The sequence below is a fragment of the Apodemus sylvaticus genome, chromosome 2, assembly GCF_947179515.1.
Source record: "Apodemus sylvaticus chromosome 2, mApoSyl1.1, whole genome shotgun sequence".
Lineage (NCBI taxonomy): Eukaryota > Metazoa > Chordata > Mammalia > Rodentia > Muridae > Apodemus > Apodemus sylvaticus.
Window position 1 is genome coordinate 152,817,889 of NC_067473.1, and position 19,241 is coordinate 152,837,129.

Genomic DNA, 19,241 nt, shown 5'->3' on the forward strand with positions numbered 1-19,241 from the left:
TATCACTCCAATGGAGCCGACGGAGAACATGATCCAACACCTCTCACTATCTGCAGCCCCACCCCTCACCTCGCCTCCAAAGGTGACTGCCCATCCCCCAGGGTGCCAACCAAATGCGCCTACCCTCTTTCTTGGTCTGGTTTGTGCAGGAACCCCAAAGGAGAGATTCCAGGGGCTGAAAGATGGATCTAGCCAACTGCTCTTTATCCCTTTTCTCTCAGGAGTGCCAAGCCCGCATCTGAGCAGAAGAGCCAGGCATGCTATAGCAGGCTCAGTCACCACACCCAGGAGGGCCTGGACCCACGTGGAAAAACATCCTTCTCTTAGCATTCTTCCTTCCGTTTTCTAAGTACATTCTGCCTAGGAGCTCCGGGCCTCTCGGTGGCAGCACGTTGTTCTAAGGCTAGGGCAAGGCTGTGTCTGCATATGTTCAGGAGACTTTCTGCGAGCATTCTAGGCTTGGCCAAAATTTCATCCAATGGAGCAAAACCAGAGCTGCTCACGGGGATAAACAAGGACACCCAGCGTGACATTCAGCAGTTGGTCACTTTAAGAGTTCTGAAACCGAACTGGCTCAAGCCTAAGGACAATAACTTGCAGAGGCTGGGCTGTGATTCTACAGCAAAGTGCCCGTCCTTCGTAGGCAGGAAACCCTGAAGGCAGCAATGCCCAGCACCCGAGAGGTGAGAGTTCTGTTTTTCTCCTGCCACAGGTAATTTGCCTCAGACTGTCTCCTTCCCTGTACGCCAACAGCACACACAGCCAGGGAGAGTGATTTCTCACAAGGACTGTGAATGGAGCTGTAATCATCACTGAAGGTTTTACAAAGGGATGATGGAGCGCGGTACAAGGGTACCACTCACCTGGCATGGGTAACGTCTTAGGTTCCATCCAGGCATTGGAAAAGTAAATCAAGATGCAGCAAAGAAGTAAAGCTAACAGATCCAGGAGCCTGCTGGCAGGATGGGCTGCTCCTGGAGGCACAGGGTCCACGTCACTGTCAACCCCATGGCCTTCAGTGTGAGTATCTGACGTGACTCCAGTTCACTGTCTCACATGTCACTCAGGGCTGACTGTTCCCTTCTTCAGTTTGATGATCCTCTTACAGATGAAACCCTCTGTCCTGCCATCTTCTGATTTTCCACAGGCAGATTCCCAGCCCTGGGAATCACTGCCCCTTAAAAAGAGGGGCCATGTATTTCCTGCAATAAAGAGATGCCTCCTTGCTGACATACGAGGTGCATCAGCACCGTCACAGAAACTCCAGCGCAAAGCTCTCGCTCTCAGAGAGCTCTTCTCTCACGAGTGTGAGATCACAGAGTAGGGGCAAAGGGTACACAGTGGGCACACAGCCACATCCCACCACGGTCCCTAGGCTTCTGTGTCTGCCTCTGACCCAGACCACTGAAGGGCTTAGCAAGTGTATTCAGAGTTTCCAGACAGCATCTGGCACACTGCTGGCACTGCCCATGGGCACTGCGGTTGTCAGCACCATTATGCGCATTCTGGTTTCTCTACTTAAGTTTACTTTGTTTGTTTGGGACAGGGTTTCTCTGGGTAGTGTTGTCTGTCCTGGAACTCACTCTGTAGAAGAGGCAGGCTCCAAACTCACAGAGATCCACCTGCCTCTGCCTCCTGAGTGCTGGGATTAAGGGCGTGTACCACCACTGCCTGGCTACTTTTTGTTTTTGAGATAGGGTCTTACTATGCAGTTGGTGTAATGCTGGCTATGTAGCCCAGGCTGGTCTCAAAATCACGGCCATTCTCTTACCTCAGCCTCTTGAATGTTAGATTACAGACACATGCCACCACACCTGGCTTAGTGACCGTCTTCTCTTCTTTTCTTTCTTTAATGGTATTAGGGATGTAGGGCCTTGAGCAGGCTAAAACAACTACCCCCTCACTCATTCGTATCGCTAGCCTCCTACCTTATATTCTGTGACCTACTGTGGCAGATAAAGAGTGTCAAGCACGAAAGAAGACAAGAGGAATTCACAAACCTCTAATTCTCTACAGAGTTTCTGAGGGTAATCCTCCAGGCCCTTCCCAGGGGAACCCAGGGGCTGCCCCTGGCTCCTGGTGATGTAGCAAACAGGAGGATTTTGGCTTTAATCTCGTATACCCCATCGTCAGTCCCCTTAACCCACACTAGCATAGCTGCTTCTCAGAGACCTCAGAGATTCAGACCAGCAGTGCCTGGAGCCTCCTCCTTTCCCTCCTTCTCACGGTTCCTGCCAGTGTCAGCTCCTGAGGAACACGAACCAACCAAGAGGAAGGCAGCCGGTGGCTTGGTCGCTCGTCAGATTCGACTCTAGGAGAGAGCATGCGCCTTTTATACAGAGCGCACCAGCCTGGTCTCCGGGTGGTGGGACAGTGGCAAAGGAACCACACAGCTGGCCTCTCTAACCTGCTATTGTAAATGCTGGCAGTCCTAGGAAAGGACATAGGAGCCATTATCATGGATGCCAAGGTCAGAGATGAGCTCCCTTCTCCAGTGTTCTAGTCAGTCTGACTCACAACTCATTTTTCAAGTTTCAATCTGAGCAGATACTGAAGGAAGTGGATTCCTCTTTCTAGAATTTTCTCCAAATAGTTGTCATGGGTGCATTGAAGAAAAACAAGGCCCACTGAGTCGCAACACTGGTTTCCTGTAATTATTTTAATGTGAAGGAGCACCTGTCACCAAGGTGCTTTCTCAAGGTGTCGGCATTGGGCATCGCATCCAACCTAGCGACCTGCCGACCTTAGAGTCTCAGGAAGGGTTACAATACTGGGCACAAAGATGCTGGGTCCTAATGACAGGGACAATTGCACATAAAGTTAGCTACGAGGGACAAACAGTCACAGGGGAGACACACCAAGAATCAGGCTGCATATCCTCTGCAGCAACCACGAAGAAGAGGGACTGATCGTGGTACCTCACAGAAGCACAGGAGGAAGAAGGCAGTCACGAGTCGCCATGGGCCACTTAACACATAATGTACAATCCCAAAAAACCAAGTAGAGAAAAAAGCTAAAGCAAAGAAACCAGAAGAGTGCAACAGAAATCCTGACTCCATCTGTACAGACCCTACCAAAGATTATCCCAGGATAATCTGGAGCAGGTCAGACCCTTAGGTTTTCCTAAGCCTCCCCTACTACCTACAGTGAATGTTCACCATTGCCCTATATTCTGAGTACAGATCCTTAGGAGGAAAAGGCCATCCAAATCAAGGTGACTAAACTTAGCCTTAACTAGACTAAAGCTTCAATGTTGACAACTGTCCTTAAAATACTCATTAAAGTCCCTTGGACACTTTTAAAAACGTTTACAAACCACTTATGCAAAGTTGAGAAGGTGACCCGTAGGAAGTAAAAGGGAGATGGTGACCACGTGGCTAGAAACACCCGGAAGCAATTGAAGATTGCTCCCTATGCCTAGAGGCCCGCCTCCGTCCTCAGGTGTACAGACGACAGTGCGTTTGCACAATCAATCCTACACCCTCTGGAACTATGTTATGAAGAAACAATGAGTGACTGCCGACTCTTGGTAAACACCCTGGGTGGGGTAAGGAGCAGCCAGCAGGCTCCTGATGTAGCCTAGGTCCAAACCTCAGTGGGGTCCCTGCCCCCACCACACCCCCACTCCCGAGTTAATCATGACTCATTTGCTTGTTGGCACTTGCTAGATGTTTGCCACGTACGAGCTGTGAGGTAAGGCCATGCTTGGAGCCGGACTCCAGTCTTCCTAAAACATCCACCTACTCTGAGGTGAGAACCCCACTGGGTGGTTTCTTCTTAGTCATACTCTAGAGGGCCCTTTGTGGGGTCCCTTATTCACACAGCACTGTCCTGCCCTCCATTTCAGCATGGAAATAAGAGAGTGGTCATGTGTATGGTCTGTTGTTCCATGACGGTGCTCAGCCTTTGCGCCAAGAAGCATCTTAATTTAAAAAAAAAAAAAAAAAAAAAAACCCGCCAGGAAATGTATAAGAAAAAAAAAAAAAAGAACAATTTCAAGATATTTCAGTAAGAAACTGAGCGTCCTTGGAGATTTCCCAGGAACTTTACAGGGCTTGCACAGAATCACCTCAGCTATCAGGCCAATCAGTACATTGTCCTAACAACAATGGCCTCCTCTCCTCATGCTTAGGTCTGAGATGGCAGCAAGGGCAGCTAAAGGCTAGAGTGTCTGATCCTCTTATTACTGGCCCTTGGTCAGCCCCTGTACCTGCCACCTCTCTCCTCAATTCCTTTGCAGGCACAGAACACTATTTCAAAGAAAGAGGGGTAGGTTAGTGTGGCAGGGAGGGTCCTGGCCCAGTGTGCCACTCCACAAAGAAACGTGATGCTCTTCAACTTCTCAGACGTCTGCCGCTGGCTGGAGTGTCAGCAGGGGCAGCACCCAGATTTCCCCCGACCCAAGAGAACACACTCCTGATAGAGCGCCTCACCCACCAAGGTGCCTACTTTGGCCCTGTTTGGCCTGCGTTCCCACGGCTGGCACGTTGACAGGGCAGAAGTTTCACTCCTCCTTGGCTAGCCCCCGTGTATGTGAGCGGGACAGGCTGCCTCTCTGGGCTTGAGGACAGTCCAGTGAAACTAGATAATGGAACTCGGGTCCCTGCTGCTCATCCAGCACAGGAGAGATGCCAGCTATGGAGCAAAGAACAAGGACCCCCAGAGTTATCAGGACCCTGTCACAATGCCTGAGGGTATCCTAGCAGCTACACCAACACGGAGGGAAGACACCTAACTAGTCCCAGTTCTCCTGAGGATGGCGCCTGGGGCCACGTCCCCTCAGCAGACCTGGGCTCTGTGCATATAGTTATCCTCCATCTACCAATCCTGAGGTCCCTCACGCTGGCTCCCTAAACAGGGGAGACAAGGGCAAGAATAACATTTCCTTTGCTTTTCTCTATTTACAACTGCCGCAAAATAAACCATCCTGTGCCATGCCACACCCCACACAAGGTCCCTCCATCAGCAGGACTCTACACTAGGTGGGGGGGACCTGGTCCCCAAGGCCACCTGTACCTTCCCTACCCTCAGCGGAAGTGAGGGGGAACAGTGGCTTCTAGCCCATGTCCCACACCTGCCTAAGTCTCCCCTTTCCCACCCTCCAACAGGAAAAGAGAAAGAAAAGAAAAACTCAGAAACCTGAAGATTGTTTGGAATTTATTCTCTTAAATAAGAATGTAACATTTGTTAAAAATAAAAAAGAACCAAAAAACCAAAAAAACAAAACAAAACAAAACAAAAAAGCCCCCAAACCCTTAAAGCACAACACCTTGGTTTCACAGTAATGGTAAAAACAAAGTTACACAATTAAATAAAAAACTCACAAAGCAACACACCAAAAAAACTCACAAGAGCACAGATTAAAAACAAGGGCAAATGAAAAGCTTTAGGGAAGCCAGAGCGGACAGGTAAAGTGTTCCTTGGCACAGCGAATCCTCCTACTCTGGCTTCTGTGTACCACAGCTTGGGGCATTGTTCGGTGCCGCTCTCCTGCCTCACCCCAAGGGAATAGTAAAGTGATTAAAAGCGAACCCTCTACTTTACTGGCCAGGGTTCAGTGGCACAGAGGGCCTAATAGGTCCCATTGTCCTGCAGGGAGCAGCCAGGCACAGTGAATACTAAGACAGGGCTATCTGAGACAGGCCCAGAGGAGCTAACACTTAACCCACAGACTGACTTGAGGGAAACTCTGGTCCCCACACCAGTAAGACTATTGCTTTGTTGATGAGGAAAATTGATTACCTGAGTGCAGGGGTGTGTACCACCCACCTACCTTCTTAGAGACCCAGCCCCATATCTATGCCTCCACAGGAGGCCATGCCAGCCAGCAGCTGGGCTCCCTCCGCCTCTTGGCTATGCTGGGGGAGTCGAGTCAGGGCAAGCTTCCAGACAAAGTTCCTATGGCTTTCACACTAGTAGCTTTAAAAACAGTCCCACTGTTACCAGTTAGGGTACAGTATATATAAATAGTATACACTGAACTGAAACCCACATACACACATAGATATACAAATTTACATGAGAGGTGTGTTCAGGGGTCGCACAGTGCCTCTGCTCTGCTTTGGCTCTAGTGGTCAGGCTGGGAGGCAGGAGGCATGGCAGCTGCTCCACAGAGCTTCCTTTCCTGGTTTTGTTTTCAGCAGCCTTGAAGGGAAGGGGCCTTAGGGGGCTGTGAGAGGGTCCCTAACCTCCTCATTAGGTAGGGGCCCAGGAACAAGCGACATTTTTGGAGCTGTGGCTATTCTGGCTGGCATGGGCCAATGCCTGTGTTTTCTAACTGCGGAAGCCAGCGGGTTAGGGAACAGGCCAGTGCCACTTGCGATTACAGCTTCTCCTGGGAAGACACTTCAGCAGATGCTTGGGGCATGCGCCTCCTGCTCTCGGCTCTGTGCACTGCAAATGTTCCTGATCCCGCAAACAGGGAAAAAAGCTCTCTCGTTCCCTTCCCACCCATATGCCTTGTGCCTCTCTTTTCATTCTGTATAATGGGATTCCTCTACTTAGAAAAGGAACCACCTGCAACCAAGGGCGTGTGCCTAAGAGAACAGCCATCCCGCCCAGTGGTTTTTTTTTGTTTGTTTTTTTGTTTGTTTTTTGTTGTTGTTATTGCCTGTTTTCCAGACTTCCCCTAAACTCCTGGTAGGTACTGTGAGGCCAGGGTAAGGAAATCTGTGCCAGGCCCACTGATCTGTAACAGTGAGGAGAGGTGGTTTGGAAACAAAGCATTTACAGGTTCGAGAACAAAAAGAGGATTTCTATATTAAATGCACATTACAAACAGAAATACCGTTCACAGTGTCTCACACAGGGAGCCAAGCAGCAGCTGTGGACAAGGTTACCAGAGGAAGACAATGCGTTAAGGCCAACTCAGGGTTCTCTACAAGGGGTTAAGGAGGGTTATATTGTCCTTTTGGAGTATTTTTGTTGCGGTCATTTTTTTTTTAACCACAGCACTAATTCTTGTTTAAGGGGAAAGAGCAGAAGGGAGAACATCGAAGAGATAGAAAGCAAGAAAGTACAGGACCAGGAGGCGGGGCTGCTGGTCCCGCCCGGCTCTTCCTGCCCTGCCCCCGCCCCTCCACTGTGGTTCCAGGGAACATGGGCAATCACATGGGGACAAAACTAGGATCAGGTTAAGAACCCTTCTGTGACACATTCTGGAAGCCCCAGGCACTGGGCTTGGTCTGAAGCTTTCTGGAGGAAGTTGGACCAAGCACTCAAAGCTAATGGGTTTGATAAAGGCATTTCTACCAAAGAAGAAACAGAAACCTATCTCATGGCACCTATAAAATGTCACTCATAATTCTGCCCTCCCCCCTCCCCCGCCCGCCTTCGGTGGCTAGCAAAGGTTGGCTCAAGGACAAGTGCCAGGGCTTGAGCATGTTCAGGACTCAGGCAATGACTCGCAGAGAGGCTGGTCTGCCCCTTGGGCAGGGTACAGTGCCAGCCTCACCCACTTTGGACATTCAGCCTGGGATACTTTGGGGTGCCAGATCATGACCCTCTCTTGCTATCCTGCAAGCATGTTCTAGCTTGGGCCCATTCCTGTTTGTTTTGATTCTTTAACCACATTGGCAAGTGTATTTTCTCAGTGTTTTATAGAGCATGCTTCTATCTACAGGTCCCTTAATTTTCGACTGTCTAAAAAAATCTGAAACCCATAACATTTTCCTTAGACAGGCAGAGAGGCAAAAGGAACCAGCCAAGAGAGTCAGCAAAATCATTCATAGTTCGTTTAAAAAGAATGATCTTGCACCTTTTACCCATAGAAAGTGGAGCCGTTGTTTGCTTGAGTAGTCGGGGTCCTTGGCAAAGCTAGGCGCACTCTCACACGACCATGCGTACATTCCAGTATAAAGCCAAAGTTGTGTCTGGGGCCGGGGCACACTCATCAGCCAGGCTATGCTCTGGGAGTGTCAACTCCTGAGAAATACTACCAAGGGCTGGCAGACCTCATAGTGCTACAAGTCACTCAGAGCTTGAGCATGGTCATAAACTTGGACATTGGTTGAGTGTCACCAGCAAGGCATCTAAGAAAGAGTCCCCAAATACGAGAAGGGAACAGAGAAGCCGTAGTCATGTTCACAGGGCCTGGCTGGTGTTTCTGTGCCTTGGAGGCTTAACACCACCCACCCCCAGAGTGCCCCTGCCAAGCCCAGGGCACAGTCTCTCTCCTCTGGCACAGTGGCCCAAGGGCTGTGTCAGCGCTTCCCTCTATCAACAGAGGCAGCTCTATTTGAAAGCTAAGAAAATATTCCTCCCTTCTCTATCATGGAAAGCACGTATTGGCTCCTCAGTGGATTCTGGCACCGGCTGCTAATCTTTCATTTTTATTTGAGTTTGTACCTGGCTGTGTAAGAGATATTTGTAGCTGGGCATAGTGGCATACTCCTTTAATTCCAGCACTTGGGAGGCAGAGGTGGGTGGATCTCTGTGAGTTTGAGGTCAGTCTCATCTACATATCCAGTTCTAGCCAGGGCTACATAGTAGGAATCTGTCTCAGAAACCATGCATACACAAAAAAGTAAAAAGATATACTTGCTATAAACAAGAGGAAATGTGTGACATAGGAAAGTATAGCCCTATAGACCCATGAGGGATGTCTAGGGCCACCGGACCTCTCAGCAGTATACAGAACTATAGCTAATTTTACAGGGAAATTTTAAAGAAAAAAAGCAAGACAATTCTCTACAGCCACCGTGCTTCAAACAGTCCCCATCCTGCCTTGCAATGGACAAGGTCGGCATGTTTTCTGAGATAGGATGGTACAAGCTATTGACACAGGAGAGTGGGGCACGTGGGGCCTGACGCTCCCTGGAGACCCTGAGGCCTAAAGGGATTAGGACAGGGTGGCCCCTTGTCACATGGACAGACACATGGGCTGGGCACAGCTGGGGTATGGGATACAAACACTTCAAGTTGCAGTGAACACATTCAGAAAGTGGGCCACAGTCTCACATCTCTGTGACACAAAACAGGCCCTACACAGGGGCCACGCAGAAGGTTGTCACTCTGGGCTCTCCCCGGGGTCAAGGACATAGCAGCTCTTGGGTTCCTGTTTACCTATAAGCACCTCGGTGTGTCTTGTGGGTGTAGGGTAACCCCACTTACCAGACAGCACCATCACTGGCTCACAGCCTGCCAGTGGAACTCCCTTCCGATCTGCACCAGCACCTCTGACAGGCCATAGAGGAAGGGGACCCCAAACGCCAGCAACTGACACATGAAATAGGATTCCGGGGGGTTTTGGGCCACGTGGTGCCCGAGTGAAGAAATGTTGGTTTGCAGGTGCTGGCTCAACCCCTTGGCCTTGTCAAAGAGGCCAAGAGAGTGACGCACCACCCAGCCAAACAAGGAAGCGAGGCTACCTGGACTTCTCTCGGCTGAGCTGGCGGCAGCGCTGGCCAGTCCGTTTGCGTCTGCACTGGGGCCATCCTGAAGGGTTCCTTTGGCTTCCTAGAAGAGTCCATGAGAAAAAAAAAAAAGAACAGTGACTCTGGCTGCAGCCCCTGGACTCAGGAGACTGGCTAGTCTGTCTGTTAGTACTGAACTGTGTAGTCCTAGAGAGGAAGTCGTCCATCCTCTCAGATATCAAATCTGTGATGCGTGTCCTTGGCATATGTGAATCCCCCTACCGACTTTAAGCGCTCCTCGGATGACTCAAACAGTGTAACTGCTGTATAGTGTGAGTAGTTATTGTACTGCATTGCTTAAAAAAAGAGTCTGGACAGATTCAATACAAAGTGGTATTTCCCCTCCATGGATAGGACCTATGATGCAGACTTCACGGACACAGAAGGCCAACTGTACAACCTCTTCCCACCATCCCTCTGCAGTCAACCCAAGCCATTGGGTAATCGGCTTTAATGCTGTCAACGTGCTGTCCATGAAGTGAAGAGATTACTCAGGCCACCTTGAGAAAACGAGAACAGACCAGTCTCACTGAAGCAGAAAAGAATAAGTCGAGGGCTTAGACAATAACCCACGGAAACAGGGCTTAAAAAGAAGCAGGCAGAGCCAGCCAGCTATGGGCGGCTTGGCCTTCCCAGTGTGGAGAGCCAGGGGTTGGCCCACAGATGCTCAGGGTGTGGGCTTAAAAATGAGGAGAGGGTGGGGGTAGGGCAGGGTGGGGGTGGGGGAGGACCCCTGAGGCTGCCTATTCTCCAGCTATAAGGAAAAGGGCGATGACCTCCAGGGAAGAAACAGTTAGGCAGGGTGAGCAGCAGGGTGCCCATCTGGTTCAGAATACACCCTAAGCATCGCCTCTGAGACCAGCACCTCTAGATGCTGGTAAACCTGGTGTGTCTGCAGTCTGTGCAGTTGCTCTCAAGTCCACTCACGGGACAGGCAAGACTATCTAACAGTCCCACTCACAGGAAGGAAGCTGTTACCTTTCCAGACAGAGGAGCCACCGCTGGCCTCTTCCTTTGCGCGTAGCCAGACAGTCGGTAACAGTAGTGTGGCTTACAGTAGAATTTGCCTGCAGACAGCAAGAAGCAAGGAAAAGAGGAGTGAGCAAAACTCCACAATTGTGGCCTGGGCTTGCTGGCCACAGGATGCCACTGCATAACTCCCCACCCCCACCCCCGCCCCCAGCTCCCAGCTCCCCCTGCAATCCAGAAAGGCCAGCCTGCAGGCTCCTCTCGTGTCTGATATAGAGGCCTTCCCCTTTGGGTGTGGGAAGGTTGTTGAGCTGCCGCCAATCAGTGCCCAGAGCTCAGATGTGAGGCTTGCACGACAGAGCCGGCAAACAAAGTAGTAGTGTGTGAGGACAAAGACATGGTCGCATGAAAACCACAGCAGCAGTTCTAGGGAAGGCAAGAGCCAATACGAATGCAGGGTGGAGCCAGGAAGGCTTCTGAAAGTTCCCCAAAGAACTGTCCGCACCCCTCCCCAGCCAGGGTCGGTCCAAGGCAGGCTGCAACTATAACAACAGGTGCTAAAGTAACACAAGGGACTAGAGAGCTGACTTAGAGGTAAAGGAGGCCACAGACAACCTGACTTCAATCCCTAGGACCCTGGTGAAAAGCAGGGCGTGGTGACAGGACCCAGCAATCCCAGCATTCCTACAAACAGATGGGAGGCGGAGACAGGAGAACTGGCCAGAGGCTTGTAGGCCAGCTACCCAGGAGGATGGTGTGAATTAGAAGAAACAATAAGAGAGACCCTGTGCCAGCAAGGTGCACGGAGATAACTGCCTTCCCAAAGTTGTTCTCTGACCTCTACATGGGCTGTGGCACACATGCTCATGCATGTGCAGACGTGCACACATGTGCACACACATGCACACATGTATAAGTATACACACACACACACACACACACAAATAAAACCACAACAGCAAAAAGTTTTCCAGGGATCATCAACAGACTGAATAAAACCCAGGGTGTGCTTCAATATAGCCAGGGCCAAACATGACTCGCTAGGGCTTCCAGCCACGTCTATGCACATTTACTGGGTCCTATGGAATGTGATGCTATCACTCATGGAGAGTGCAGCCAAAAGGTCTGGAAGACCCGTTCTCCTTCCCAACACACGTGCTGGGACAAGCTAGGAGTCAAATGATTGGAATCGATCCTCTCACCTAGGTGTGAGAGCTAGAGCCCCGCCCTGAGATGGCTGCCTCCAGAGCTGCACCAGGAGCTGCTTGCTTTGTCATCTGCCAAGAGACACCCCAACAAAGGTAATCAGGGCGACAGACAAGGCAGAGGAAAGCATGGAGATTGACGCTTCCCCTATCCCCCAACCCCCCAACCCTCCACCCCCGCCCAGGCTGACTGAAGTACGTCTCCGTGTTGTATGCACACACGTTGAGCATACAGGTGAATGCGCAGGAAAACCAGGGTGTATCCCCTCTATTGATTTCTGATTTATTGCCTTAATTAAGATGGGTCTCTTCCTGAACTGGAAGTCTGCCATCTCATCTACCGGCCAGGGAGGTCACAAGGACATGCCACCATGCCTGGCTTTTATGTGGGTGCTGAGGACTCAAACTCAGACCCTCAGAGCAAGTGCTCACCCCTGGCCTGCAGAGCAAATGCTCGCACCCACCGAACCATCTGCCTAACCCCTGTATATTTTCTTCTTTTTTAAAATATGGCTGACGTATGCCTTCATCTGTACTTTTTACTATTAAGTCAGCGTTGTCAAAGCTGTGGAAAACAACCTAAAGGAAGACATGTTGACTTTGCTCATGATTTCAGATGCCTTGGCCCAGGGTTACTTGGGTCACACTGCTTCGGGCTTCCCTGCTGCAGGGCATCACGGTGGTGGAGGGAGAGAGCATGGGGAAAAGCCAGGGACAAGAACATTACCAGAGTCTATCCCATAACTAAGTTTTCAAAAGGCTCTACCACCTACAGTTTCTGTCGCTACCCAACAATGCCTTTAACTTGTTATCCATCTGTGAGTTAAGCTGCTGACAAAATTAGCACTTCCAACAACATACTGGCTAGTGACTGAGAGCCTCTATCAACGACTCTACCTGGGTACTTCGGATTTATTAAAGCCAATGGTGGAAAAATCGCAGAGAATCTCATGGACTTCAGGTAATGTTCCTACCATGTCACATTTCCCCAGATTTCTCACCAGCTGCCGGCACTCGGCCAGTACTTAGAGACGTGGCACTATGGGGGACATGTGACCAGCAAAGGGGGTGGCTTACCATCTGCTTCTCTGTGTGTAAGCAGGTGATTTTTGTGTTTTTTCCTCGTTTGTTTTGTATTTAGCTTGTCCACCGAAACTTTCCTATAATCTGTGATAAGTCACTCTGCTCTTTTTGGGGCCTGACCCCAGTAAATAGAAGATAGAATATATCAGTGCCTGGATCAGGGAGCACATCTTGTCTGTTCTGTATTTCATTCTCCCTGTTCCCCAGGACTGGAATCTGACTGAGGCCAGGTGGGCCGTGGCAACTGTGGGGACTGCTGTGATCGTGAAGGACCGTGAAGGACTCTGAGACTGCTACTTAGAAGAGAGACAGAACTCTAAAGCTCACACTTTAGTCTGACAGGGTTTTAATATGAAGCTTGTTTATTTTTAAATTTTAAAAAAAATTACATTTATTTGTGTATTGTGTGTGTGTCTGTCTCTGTGTGTATCTATCTATGGGTTATGTGTGTCTGAGTTTGAGTGTGTGTCTATCTGAATTTATCTGTGGATATGTGTGTCTGAGTCTGTGTGTTTATCTGTAGGTTTATGTATCTGAGTCTGAATGTGTGTGTCTGTCTGTGTGTGTGTGTCTATCTGTGGGTTTGTTTGTCTGAGTCTGTGTGTGTGTGTGTGTGTGTGTGTGTGTGTGTAGACAGGCACAGGTGGGCAGGTGTGGAGCTCAGTGGACAACCTGCAGGAGTTGGAGTCGGTTCTCTGCTTCCACGATGTGGGTCTCAAGGAATCAGACTCAGGCCATCAGCCTGGCCACAAGCACCTTGCCCTGCTGAGCCATCTCACTGGCCCGAGGCTTATAATTCGAGAACACTAATTACTTATTATTGCTTATTTTTTCTTCTAAGATAGAAACCCAGATCCTAAGCTCCGACTCCTAGCTGACCAGCACTGGATCCTGCTCCAAACTGTAACAACATACAAGGGCTTAAGTTTCAGAGACTAGGCTCAGATCCTCGCCGAAAGCTAACTTCCAAAAAATGTTCCAGAAAACTGGCAGCACATGATGCAAGGACACAGCTAAAATGAGATCTGGGCTTGAGCGCTCCGCCAACCTTCACTCTCCGGCCTCTTAGAGCGCACTTCCTCCCACGGGGCAGGAACTGAGCTCTCGCTTTGTCTGCTGAAACAGTCCACGGTCAGACGTGAGGCGAGTGTGCTCCTTGAATCACTTATCCTGGAGGTATGGATTCCTGAAGCCCATGACCTTCAACCTCTGATCTTCCCACCTCCACCTCTCAAGTGCTGGGATTTTAGTAGTGTGCCAGTGTAGCCGGCTTTAATGTTTCTTATTCTCTAACCCAAATTCAACCATATTACTTTACTTTTTGAATGGATTAAAAAAAAAAAACTTTTATTTTTATCTAACATATTCTATGTGCCAGACACGATTCTGACCACGTTACATCTCTCCATTCATTTAGTGCTCACACAACGCAGAGAGGTACAGACTGCTATTACCCTTCCACAGGGGAGGCGCAGCCAGGCTAAGCTGCCTGCCCAAGGGCCCCACGGTCAGAGCATCGCAGGCAGGAGACTGGCTCCAGAACCTGCACTGTCTGCCACTGCGCTATGGCTCTGGTCTCAGGAAAGCCTAGATTAATCATAAGTTATAGATGACTCAGTAAAGTGACGGACTGGAGATTATCTAGATGAGGACAGGGTTTCACTGTGCAGCCCTGGCTGGCCTGGAACTAGGTCTGTAGACCAGGCTGGCCATAAACTCATAGAGATCCACCTGCCTCTGCCTCCGGGGTGCTGGAATTAAAGGTGTGTTCCACTACCACCCGGCTTAGGTTGAGCAATCTTGACAATCACACTGAAGGACGAGAAGGGGTGCCACAGCTGTCTGGCATTTGCTCAACCGTCCATGCCATTTAATAACACAGATGACGGGGCTCCATCGAGGCAGACGAGAACTTTAGTTGGATGGTGCAGAAGACACGTGGCTTGCGTAGGAGCAACTGTAGCAGGAGGGGCAACTGGAACATGGTAGCTGGCTGATGGCCAGGGGTCTGGAGAGACCCCTGAAGGGGGACATGTGGAGACAGGAAGGCCACGTTCCTGCATGAGTAGGAAAGTGTATTCTGGGTAGAGGGTGCCTCAGGCAAGATGCTATGGCACCAGTGGTGTCTTGGAGGATGGGTAAGATCACTGTGCTTTGCCTCAAGTGAACTATGTGTATCGCTCCCACAAAATGTGCCAGCCCCTGTGTTTAAAATAAAAGGCTGTGCCTCAGCTGTTGGGAGAAGTTAGGTTGTTGGGGTGTCCCTTGACCGGGCCTGTGGGACTCCCTCTGTGGCTTCCTGGTAATGAGCTGAGCCCTTCTGCTCGGCTGCACAGTCCTACCACATGCCACGCTGTCACACGTGGCCTGGCAGCAGACGACCAGTGGGCCATAGACCAACGCCTTCAAACTGTGAGCCAAGTTAAAATTCTCTTTTACGTAAGTTGATTACCTCTAGAGGCATACTTCATCTCTACTCTCAAGAGAATGAGGTGAGGGTGTGTATATCTTTATGGGTGAAACCATGAATATGGACAAAATGGCTAGACCCTGAGAGGATTCTTTCCAGGCACGCTTCAAGATAAAAAGCTAACCAAGATGACTGGAGTATCAAGGGCTGTTCTAAGAGGTAGGGGGTCCCACCTCCCGACCTCTCTCCTTGGAGTCAAAGGTGCTCTCCAGAGAATAAGAACAATACATAAGGATGAAACCAAAAACCTGGCACTAACAGACGACCTTCCTCGTTCGAGCAACTCTTTCTGTTCTTGGCTGAGCAGTGGAATTGCTAATGCAGGAAACAGGCCACAGGCTGCAATGCTAGGAGCCCACCCCGGGGCTCCTTCCCGCCTATCCTGCGGCTGCCCGAGTCCCACTATTAGGACGGTCTGCCTGCCCTGACATAACTTAATCATAGGACTCCCTCGGCCATGTTTTCCGGTCCCTGTACAGTCAACGTACCACCCACTGAGGCCTGGGCTTGTGTCATCCCTGGAAGATTTAGTTTCCTCTCCTGCTCACCTAAGTGTTTTATTTTATTTTTTTAATTTTTTATTACTTTTAAACAAATTCAACCACCCGCCACTAATTCCTCAGTACCCTGTAGGGATGGCTACAGGAGCCATAATTGCCTTTGGGTGACGAGCTGACTGTTATTTGTCAGCACACTTCTCTACCTTCTAACCAAGGTCTTTCCACAGTCACAGCAGTCTCCGCTCTGAGATGCTGATATCAGACAGAGATTACAGAGCTTGGGCCTTTCAATCCCCTCCACAAGGCAGGAGCCTGAGCTCTATTTTGCTTGCTGTCACCTATCTAAAGCAAGAGTTCTAGGCACCCTTGTCATGCCCCTTTTAGCCTCCAGAGTCTCAAGTAAGGCAAGAAAGTGAGTGCGTGAAGTGAGGGAGATGTTACGCCACCACTCTCAGAGTCTGGTGACTGGAAAAATATTTTTAAAGAGTCTCAGAATATTTAAAAAAAAAAAAAGGAAAGAGATGGTTGAGAAAGTTTAGAATAAAGAAAAGGGAAGGGGCAAGGCTCAAAGGTCTCCAGCTCGGAAGGAGAAAGGAGCATCACCTGCGGTTACTGCCGTGACCAATGTGCAGAGACTCACCATCCTCGATGTCATAGGCGTAGGCTGACAGGCGCAGCGTGGTGGCACAGTACTCGCACTTGAAGCAGCTGCGATGGAAGAACTTGCCCTCGGCGCTCAGCCTCTCCATCACGTAGACCCGCTTTTGGCAGAAATAGCACGTGTCGCTGCCCCCCAAGTTCTGCGGGAACTCTTTCTTTATGGAGCCCTGTGGAGAGGTGGGGAGAGGAGCATATCAGACTCTGTGGCCTCTCTCGGGGCCACACAGGCCCTCTGTGGGTGAGGATGACTCCAGTCACATGGACGTAGACCTCAGGTATTTAATGACTACAAATGCTCTATGTGGGTGACTTTCCCGAAGGGCAGCTCTGGGAGTAGCTTCACTCCACAAGCCCCTCCTGAGGACCCTCAGGACAAGCCGGGGTCTAAACCTGTGGTGCTCAACAACCGTGAGATAGATGCTTCTGAGGAAAGATCCAAGCTTTAGGAGTTTCCTAACAATCAAACCAGTTATTCTGCTGGAGCTTTGCTTGGGGGACAGAATAAATACACATACTTAGTGTTCACGTGAGCACATCCTCTGAACAGTGGAGGGACCATCTTTGAAGAGGAAAGTGCTTTTCCACAGAACATTCTAAATATCTGCCACAGTCATCAAGATCAAGACCAACTCAAGAAAGCTACCACATGGCAATCCTGGTGGGTACAGAAATCAGTAAGCCCCTCAGAGCAGGCGAGGGTGGCTCTCTATAGTGCTATAACTAGTGACAGTGCCCCTGGGATATCTCTTACCAGTTCCTTCTTGTCTAGAAGGGTTTTGGGTTGCTCTTTCCTTTGAAGCTGATTGGCTATCTGCTCAGCCAATGAGCTCACTCCGCCCGTGTACATCTTTATATACTTCTATTGGTTGGAGATTACACGGTGGTCAAAAGGAAGGGAAATGAGAAGGAAAAAAGGTAAATTAAGAAGATGACAGGAAAAACAATCTCTGAGGGGTGTAAAATGAACACAGTGCAACCGCAAACCATGCCAACACAGTGCCCACAAGCAGAAACTGGGCCGTGAGCGAGAGACTGTGCCAGGCTCCACGCGGTGGGCAGCGCACATGAGCAGCAGCAGTGGAGACAATCTCCCACGGGGAAGAGCTCGGGCCTTCCTGTTTTCCTGAGAGTCCAGTTCTGGGGCTAGGGAGGCAGAAGACAGAATGGAAGCGAACATGGAAGTGAAGGAGGGGCCTGCATCCTGGGAGCTCAGAGAGTCTGAGGGGCGACTCCAGGCAGGCGGCTACAAGAGGGCCCAATGTGCTCTGCGAATAAGAACTGCCTCAGGCTGAGGAAGAAACTAGGCAGATTCTTGCAGACATTGAAGTCCTGTGTGGACAATAGCTGTGAAGAGTTCTGGCATTGCTGGTGACCCCCTGCCTCATAAACTGACCCACAGTGTCTGCTCCACGCAGCAGACCATCCTGAGCCTCCCTGCCATTTCCCCACTAATATAGGGTGGCAGCAGGGGTGGGGGAGGGGGAGGGGGTGCAGAAAGGCGATGCTCATCTACCCAATGTGGAGGCTGGATTTCTCCCAGACTAGGTGGGATACCAAATTTCAAGCTATACGCTGAAGGAAGCTGCTCATTTTGCTCCAGGAAATCAGGTTTCTGTTTTCAATCCCAGAGGAATTGTTTTCAGAGATGAACAACAAAAGAAGTCAAAATCCAAACAGAATGTAGTGGCATACCATCATAATCTTAGCACTCGGAAGGCTAAGGCAGGAGGATTGCTATGAGTTTAAGGCTAGCCTGGACTATATAACAATACAGTTTAATCCTGTTCCCCAACACACACGGATCAAACTAACCCAATCTCCCTTTGGCAACACTGAAGAAACAAAGGGGAGAGAGCCTATGTCTGCACGGTAATCTGCCCTGCTCAAGAGGAGTGGCACCCTGTGGCCTAGCTTGGAACCTGTCCTGGGACTACAGTCAGTCTTCTGGGCAGTCGTTTAGAGGCGTGATAGGCAGGACTCCAGGTGGAAGACAGTGTGTGCTACACCTCTCATGACAGAAGTAAGGGAGTCTCCCAGTCAAGTGGGAGAGGTAGTCACTAATTCAGATGTAGAATTACAGAAGGTACAGTTATCCCAGAGATGGCATCAACCCCCTAGGAAGTGGCTTTAAGGGGCAAACCTGTAAAGCCATGTGTAAATGGGCGGCTGGTCCAGAGGGCAGCATGCCCAGGTTCTGTGGGGCCAACTCTAAGACTCACACTTGAGAACGCTTCTCACTAGGCTCAGCTAAGGCCTGGCTGGAACTAAGCAATCAGTATCATTTTCCAGCTCAAATAAGGAGACATCCCAGGATTGGCTGGCCTCACCTGCCAATAATCCTGCATATCAGGTCTACTGGTACCAGGGACTTTGAGAAGCACATGCCTGCGACAGGCAGGCACAAGGTAGAGGAGAGTAGACCGAGAGCCAAATTCTCCTCTGAGAGCTGCCTGCCCTCAAAGGATCCGAAAGGCAAATTTTCTTCACTCTGTGGAGCGGATGACAAAGTGCCCAGCACGCGGCAGCCCTTGCCCCTGAGTGCACCCAGGACCCTTCTCTCATGACCCGGGGCTATCTCAGCAGCCTTGGCCTGGGGCTGCGTGTACAGGGGCATTTGTCATTCAGTTCACAAGCACCCTCCCTCCCCCCAGAGAGATGGACTCAAGTTCTGTTTGTTTCTGGTATGAAAAGCAGCTGGTTTTCTTCTTCCCACTCCGAGAAGGGTCCAAGTGTAGCAACCTGGGCTCGCCCTACTGCACACCACACGCATGCATCTGCTTCTGCATGTGTACACGCGGCTAAGAATACGAAGCACAGGCAAAGGAGGCAGCAGGCGCTCTGATCCCTAACAAATTCCTTGGAATGGGATCGAAGCCACCGGGACAAAGCAGGGTTCATTCCACACACGATTACGAGGAACACCAAGAGTGCTGTGTGCTCG

The 19,241-nt window shown here is 50.2% G+C and overlaps 1 protein-coding gene across 1 annotated transcript in view; it reads right to left on the reverse strand.

Moving 5' to 3' along the window:
• Mical3 (microtubule associated monooxygenase, calponin and LIM domain containing 3) overlaps window positions 1-19,241 on the reverse strand; it is a 142,593-nt gene that overhangs the window by 55,540 nt on the left and 67,812 nt on the right. Inside the window, exons 15-17 of the mRNA XM_052172896.1 lie at window positions 16,281-16,467; window positions 10,392-10,480; window positions 9,369-9,456 (exon numbers count right to left, since the gene is read on the reverse strand). Of these exons, the coding sequence (XP_052028856.1) occupies window positions 9,369-9,456; window positions 10,392-10,480; window positions 16,281-16,467 (364 nt within the window). The remainder of the gene's footprint in view (window positions 1-9,368; window positions 9,457-10,391; window positions 10,481-16,280; window positions 16,468-19,241) is intronic.